Here is an 8,252-nt window from a genome sequence, read left to right as displayed (position 1 = left end):
CTTGAAAACTAAAGATGATGATTGTTTCTTGATTTCTTATGACAGTCAAAAGAGCATTGTTCTTCTGAAGCTTAGTGACCAATCTGTGTACTATTTTGTATTATGATTGTATTATGTATCAATATCAAGTGGTCGAAAGAATGTAGAATCCAATGACCAAAGCCACTGGATGCAATGTAATGGCAGACACAACAAAACAAATCAATTTTCTATAGCACATATTTCTGGAATTGAATCTGTTTCGTCTTGCTCACACAATATAAGGACACAGGCATGCTAGTGCACTTTAGCTGGAGAAAGGATTTACTCTGAAAGCCAGCAAGTTTTCTTCTTTTTTGTGTGCGCCTGTCAATGACTCGATGCTTCTGCTATTCTGCAAGTGGCCTCCTTCACTCCTAAATAATTTACATTCTACTAGAATTTTCCTACTATATTTATGTTGCCTTTCTTACTATTCATGTTGTTTGCAAAACAGAAAATTTATTCTGTTCTCCTCTTTCACTAGCTCATCACCTGTAACTAAGTAAATTTTTATGTGCAATGCTCCCATGTCATCTGTTTCCTGATTAATTATGTGATTCTACCTATTTTATTTATTCAGTTATTTACGTTAACAAATTTAGGTTGTACTGGTGAACGTGCTTCAGCTTTCTCATGACTGACATATTTAAGACACATAACAGTAATGACCTTATATGAACATTTATTATTACTTTATTATAACAATTTAATGCAAAAGAGTTACAAATGGAAAGGGAACAAATCAACAGAAAAATAACAAGGTAAATAAAAGGAGGAAACGAGCACAGAATATACTGAGTAAAAATTAAGAATCTTCAATTTCAACTGGGTGCAGGTGCGAAGAGGAAACTAAAGGTTTTACCATTATTTCATGAGGTATGGCAGGTTATTCCATAATTTAATACTTGTGACATACAATTACTCGGCATAACATTCTGGGGCATGAGGAGGGAAGAAAATAATTTGGACCATAAGTATTAAGTGCATCATCAATGTAGTCATGAAAAAATATAATCTTAGGACAAACATGTGAGGCTGTTCTTCCTGAAGAGGCACTGGAACAAGCATAGTGATAAACTTAAATTCAGCTCACAGAAAACCTGAGTAACTGTCTGCAGGCAATGGTTACACGACTGCAGATAGATGCATTCTTTACATATCATCCAATAACGTAAAATGAGATCAGGAATATAACAGTAATTAACATATATAATATGATGTACTGAACCATTTTGCTTTCCATTTGTCTGGACTAACTCAAGTCATAAGCAGCTTGGACATTTTCATTAATACAGTCTTTAGGTCTTCTTAAGTTGTCAGATATGGTGCGTGTGCACGGTTACGTCCCCCTCCCCCCCCCTCTCCCTCACACACACACACACACACACACACACACACACACACACACAGTTTATGCAACAAAGTTAATAATCACAGACATAAAATTCAAAATAGATTCTTTATATAGAGAGAATAAGAATAAATCTATTACAAGATATGATTTTACCATCTGTTCATAGAATCTTTTGCATTGCTTTCATTACATAGTGAAGGTAACCTATAAGAAATTGCAATATATACAGGGTGGATCACCCAAAACTTGCACCACAAGTATTTCGATAATGGAAGGCACCACTGGTATGCAGATTTCACAGAATGTAATAGTAGGTAGGGATCGGGTTATGCAGCCCATACATAGAGTGTTACGAATCTCAAATGTGTATTTATTTTGGACATGTACAAATATTTCTATGAAACAATGGCTACTGATAGTCGATAATCAAAGTTGGCTAAATTAGAATGTCTGTGGTGTTTGTTGCAGAAGTTTAGTGCAAACAGTTTACAAGATATCATAATTTGAACATTGTAAACACTGGCAGTTGTTTGTTTCAAGTTGTAGCACAAATTGATGCAATTTTCACATGGGTGCTGTCCTACGCAGTAGTTAATAAGTCTCCAGAGGAGTTGTGTTGTTAAATGGGACATTGTCTAGGACAAATGAAAGAAACAAAGATGAATGCAGTACCTCTGTGCTCAAATTGAAAACCACCAGAGTCAGTACAAGCTTGTAGTCTGCCATGCAACAATTGCTGCACACTTTCTAGCATTTCAGTGGAAATTGCAGACGAGGCAGCAGTAATACACTGTTTCATATCATCTGTAATTGCTTGAAGAGGTTGATGTATATTGGGATAATTTTGGGGTTACAGGGTACACAAACAAATGGCATACTTCCTGTATTCACCATGAAACATGAGCATGTTCGCCTTTTTTGCATTAGGATCTTCTAAGCACATGCTACCTTGTCCACAACTGTCAGAGTTTACAATGTTCACAATATGGTAAGTTGTAAACTACATGCACTACCTTCCTGCAACAAACACCACTGACATTCTCATTTGCACCACTTTTGGGAATTTACTGTCAATAGCCATTGTCCCATTTCAAAATTTGTAACTGTTATAAAAAAACTGCACATTTGTCCCTGACCAAAAATCAGTGTACTGGCTACAAATACTTGCCCTTGGTTGCAAATTTAGTTCTGTGAAAACCATATAACGATAGTGCTTCCTTATCCAAACTATTTGTGGTGCAAGTGTTAGGTGATTCACTTCTTGTATCTCCTGTTATGTCATCCAAAGAGTGAGGTGCCAAAGCAAGGTTGGTATCTCGCAACTTAGCCCCAAGAATAAATAGCGGCTGCAAGTCACATCAACGGCTGAGCACAGTACTGCTCAGCCCAGTCCATGATCATCAAGTAAGGTAACAGCATGATCTTCTAGTAGGCCAGCTGTGTAATCAATGTCTTAGGCAGAATTATAAGTGAAGTTATGTCAATTATACTTCAAGTGAAGAGACTTGTAGTTTGTCTGTATCGAGTGATATGTTAAGGTTCAGAGGCAGTTGTAAATACTCATGACATTTTTGTGGAAATGACCTATACAAAGTTAAGTAAATCTTATCTGCGTCTTGCTTCTGTTACACCTACTATACACAGTAGCTGAGTCCTACAGTACATCCTAATTCTAAAATAAAAATCACATTTATAAAATAATCAGTTTTGCATCCATATGATTACAATATGCAATATAAAAACTTTATTTATAATGCACTATACAGTAAAAAAGTTATAAAGCAATTACAAAATATAACAACATTAACCATTACAGCAGCTGGTATTTTATACCATTCAACATGAAACATTATGCATTTGATATTTTATATCATGACAGTAAGAATCTTATTGTCATTCCACTGCTTTATTTGTTCATCAGCTAGCTTGAAATACTTCCTGCTAATGCCTCTGTAGGTGTGTGGAATGACATTCTTTACTTTTAATACTCACTTTTGTAAAAAATACTAATTCAAAACTGAGTTTTGAAATTAATTAATAACGAGTTAAAACAATTCGAAAATTCTCTGTAATGAGATGATCATCTTGAAATATTATTACAATATTGACTTCAAAATCTGAAAAAGGAACAAAGAATCAATATTTATGTAATTCTAAGAAAATACATTACTGTCACATAAAGCGCTTACAATGTATTAATTATTCTTACAATAATCCAAGCTAATCTATCAATTTTCTGTGAAATATGAAAACATATGCAAGTATGAGGGACAAACTTTTGATATGAAAAAGAGAAAATTCAGGAATGACAATGATTCACAGCAAGGACTTACATAAGCTGCATGACTTACACGTTAGAACAATTATCACTTAGGTGAGTGGATGTGTAAGACAACTATTTTGCGTCTTCAGCTTTTAGAAAAATGTGCATGCTTTTAAAAGAAATTAGTCTTTAATTTTCTTCTACTTTATTTTAAACAAAGTATCTTATGTTTTTTATTGAGCTCCACTTGGCACTCCTGGCTTCACGTTTAAGATTAGTGACATATGTCATAGCTGTTACTGTAGTTACAAAGTTTTAATATTTATTTTGCAGGACAAAAAGAACTCCATAAAGTAATGTTACATGAAATAATCTTTAAGTTCTTGTCTGGCAGTCAACTGTTTCCAGTCACTATTGACTGGTGTACGTTATGTTCAATATTCTGCTAATAAATCTAGTCATGTCTTACTGATATTCTTACAATGGAAAGAGAGATTAGTGAGTATGATGTCAAGACAGTATTTATCATATGCTCAGAATATTATGGGAAGATTGTTAAGCTTTTCTATTTTCTGGATCTGAACTGGCTAGTCATGTACAACATAGCACGTTTCAAACTGGACTCCAACCAAAAAATATTGAAATCTTGCTACAAATTCTAAAGCAATAAACTGCTGCTTTTGTGTGTGGATCACACTTGTTTAGATTTGATGTCAACATGAAAGTGACAACTAAAAATTTATATTCCAAATTCAGTAAGTGTTTGGAATTTGTTTTGTTTTGTAGATGAAACTGTTGAACATAGGCAAAACTGAAATTTCCCATTCTATAACAGAAACAGATCTACATTTACATCTACACTCTGCATACCACTGTAAAGTGCATGACAGAGGGTACATCCCACTGTATCCATTCCATTCATATATGGAGCACAGGAAAAATCATTGTATAAAAGCCTCTGTGCATGCTGTAATTACTGGTGATTAAGTTTGTCCTCACATTCCCTATGGGAGCAATATGTATGGGGTTGTGGGGTATTCCTAGAGTAATCATTTAAAGTCGGTCCTTGAAATTTTGTTACTAAACTTTCTCACGATAGTTTCCATCAGTTCAGTCCTTTTAACAGCTCTGTGATGCTCTCCCATGTGTCAAACAAACCTGTAATCATTGATGATCCCATTCTCTGTATACATTCAATATCCCCTGCTAGTCCTATTTGGAATGGGTTTCACACACTTGAGCAATATTTTAGGATGGATTACATCACCAGTTTGTATGCAATCTCCTTTATAGGTTTACTGCATTTCCCTAGTATCCTACCAATAAACTGAAATCTGCTCTCTGCTTTACCCATGACTGAGCCTATGTGAACATTCAGTTTTGTGTCCCTACTAAGTGTTACACCCAGGTATAGTGTAAGTTCAAAGGTTCCAGCTGTAATTCATTGATATTATATTCACAGGATACCATGTTTGTTTCTATCTTTTTTCATTTTGTTAAGAGCACAATTTTATATTTTAGAACATATAAAGCATGTTGCCAATTTTGCACCAGTTTGAAATCTTATCAAGGCCTGACTGAATATCTGTGCAGCTCCTTTGGGACTATATGTCACTGCAGATAACTGCATAATCTGCAAGAAGTCCGAGGTTACTACTAATATTGCCACAAGATCATTACTATACAATATAAACAGCAAAGAACACTATACACTTCCTTGGGATACACCTGAAGTACCTCTCCATCCAGGATAAACATGCTGTTTCCACCCTACCAAGAAATCCTCAATCCAGCCACAAATTTCTTCTGATACCACACACAACTGTACTTTTGATAACAAGCATAGGTGAGATACTGAGTCAAACACTTTTTGGAAATCGAGAAATACTGCGTCTACCTGACTGCTGTGATCTGCTACTTTCAGCATGATGTGAGAAAAGTGCAAATTGTGTTTCACATGATAAACACAGTTTTTGTTTGGCAGGCAAATTATGTAGAATTAGATGAAAAAACATATGTCACATGTTGCACCAGGATTAAATTCAGTCATAATATGATGTAAGGCTCTGTTCTGTTTGTTAGTTTCATATTTGTTTATAACTTAATCACTAGTATCTCACTCTATAGTAGGGCACAACATGTAATAAAGCTTTCTGACAATAAAACTGTTGCTAAGCCTACACTCTTAACACAAAAAATCTGAAGATGTGGAATAAAGTTAAAAATCAGTTACAGCCCTACGTTTTCTGGGAAATTTTGACTACATCTGTAATAAGCTGCCTGTACTCCATTTTACATCATGTTTGAAGTGACAGTGACCGCAAGTTCTATTAGACTTTTGTTATTTCTATATACAGTGTATTAAAACATGATAAATTCCTTGCCAAGCCATATCGACACTTATATCTCTTATGTAACATTTCCAAGCACAGATTTCACAATGGATCTTCTGCATCATGATTAAAAAAGATTAAATGTCATATGACATTGCTGGTTGGAACATCACCACAGTTGGAATTCAGCTGCCTAATGGAAAGGGTACGAGTTGTGTTGTATGTGTATTTGTTGAGTGTAGGTGGGTGTAACTGATGCATGTACAATGAAGTGTTACTTTTTTGTTTATGATGATGATGATGATGATGATTATGATGATGATGATGATGATGATGATGATGAGAGAAGGGAAAGGGTGGCATCCAGTAGTAGGAAATAGCTTACTCCTCTCAAATAGCATCAAGAGGGCCACTGAACTTTACATTCCAATCTGACGGGTGGATCACCATCAACAGTGCCACACACCCTCACTTCATGAGACACTGTAGACAGACACTAGCACCTCTCCTTGCCTTGCTGGTCAAACACTGGAAGCGAAAATTTCATTCACTCCCAGGATTAGAAGTGGATTATCTCAGAGTCAAGTGCCACTGTGCAAACATACTTTAACGACTTTGGTTACAGAGGTGAGTGATGTTGTGACAGTGCAGTGTTGTACGACTTGGGGACACATATAAATAATTGATAATTTGCTGATAACAGGGCAATGGTTGAATCTCCTGCATATATGTAAACCCACAGTTTCTTTTAATTCTTGTCTTTTACAACCACATCACAGATATCACTGCTGATTTCATGCATCCAGCACATTCACTCTGTGGCACCTGATTCAAGAAATTGAGTAATTCAGCTCATTCTTTGTTAGTCTCTTAAATTATACATCCATTTTATTGCACCCCTAACCTAATTGCTACATTTGATTAACCTTGCCCAAGACTTTTCATCATACATTACATCTTTTGTTCACTATATTTTTTTGCAATGTGGAAAAAGATATATTGCCACTTGCTGTAAAGAAGACACTTTTAATCGTGCCTGTCTGCAAGCTGACGTGTCTTCTTTATGATAGTAGCAGTCTATCCTTTCCACATTATTGATATTCCTACCTGGAGTTACCATAGTTTGATATTTCTTTTTACTGCAGATATGTTGCACTTCTCATCCTTTCTTCATCCTCTGAACAATTTAATGAATTGTAGTTCTCCCCTTAGTTGACCATTTCACTTTCCCAAGAAAAGCAAGCACAAGAAAAACATACATCTGAATTTCCTTCTTTCTCTGGTCTACAAATGAAACTTCTGATAGACTGAGATTTTTCTGCAGATACAATTTTTATTGTAAAATGCATAGTAACACTTGCTTTTAATTTTTTATTATACTTACCCACTTTAAAATTGCTTGTTGCTAGTGTAGGGCACGTGAATAGTCTTGGAAAAATCATGTATATGGGAATAGCCAAACCACAGGGTACATTTCCTTCTCCTATCTGGATATTCTGGATTTCTGTTGCTGTGAATAAAATAAGTACATCATTATTTCACTAAAGTGCAGTCCATCAGATACATCAGATCTTTGAAACACCTACTTTTGGAAAATACTGATGTATCACACATAAACAAAAGTAGGGCATACAAGAGAAAAAAAAATCTCACAGTTTTAGCTTAATTTGGGACAGAGTGTAAATGAGGAAATTTCACTAAAAAAATTCTTCATGGACAATAGCAATCATTTGGCAACATTCTCATTCAATTGTACATTGTCCGAACAGTTCTTTTTCATGATACAGCTACAACACTAGAAAATGCTGGCTATTATAAATAGCCTATAATAATAGCATTTTTCAAAAATTCAATGGCATCATCATGAGGGCAACTCTGCCAATAGCCTATCCCTTCTACTTTTCTAACTATCCGATCCCATATGAGGGCATGTTTCTTTTGTATAAGACTGACCAGCTTGAGTGTCACTTTGCCTCATCAATGAGAGATTACAGCTTTCAGTTGGAGAAACAGTATTCTTTGTCTCATCTCTGATGCTTATGTCATTGTCACTTCATCACATTTATTTATGTACTCAAGTCTGAGGCATAGTCATAGGATCCTATAAACCTATAATTTCTGGTAAGGAAATAGAAGCTGTTTATACACATACAAAATTGAAATCAAGCAATCTTTTCCCAAAAATGAGCAACCACTACAGCATTTTCATGTATCTTTAACAATTTCTTCTCATTGCAAGAACCAGGGCAACATGAACACTGACACAGGTGTTTCATTATCT

General features: G+C 35.2%; 1 protein-coding gene across 2 annotated transcripts in view; it reads right to left on the bottom strand.

Annotated features, from left to right (window-relative positions):
• Positions 1-3,096: 3,096 nt before the first annotated feature.
• The window catches only part of LOC126260892 (vacuolar protein sorting-associated protein 26C), a 32,138-nt gene continuing 26,982 nt past the window's right edge, over positions 3,097-8,252 (bottom strand). For both annotated transcript variants that reach the window (XM_049958340.1, XM_049958339.1), the window contains 2 exons: positions 7,356-7,481; positions 3,097-3,492 (listed from right to left, as the gene is read on the bottom strand). In XM_049958340.1, the coding sequence (XP_049814297.1) occupies positions 3,410-3,492; positions 7,356-7,481 (209 nt within the window). In that variant the 3' untranslated portion in view covers positions 3,097-3,409. The remainder of the gene's footprint in view (positions 3,493-7,355; positions 7,482-8,252) is intronic.

This window comes from Schistocerca nitens, chromosome 5 (assembly GCF_023898315.1).
Source record: "Schistocerca nitens isolate TAMUIC-IGC-003100 chromosome 5, iqSchNite1.1, whole genome shotgun sequence".
In the NCBI taxonomy this organism is placed as follows: Eukaryota; Metazoa; Arthropoda; class Insecta; order Orthoptera; family Acrididae; genus Schistocerca; species Schistocerca nitens.
This window is presented reverse-complemented; position numbering and strand designations above follow the sequence as displayed.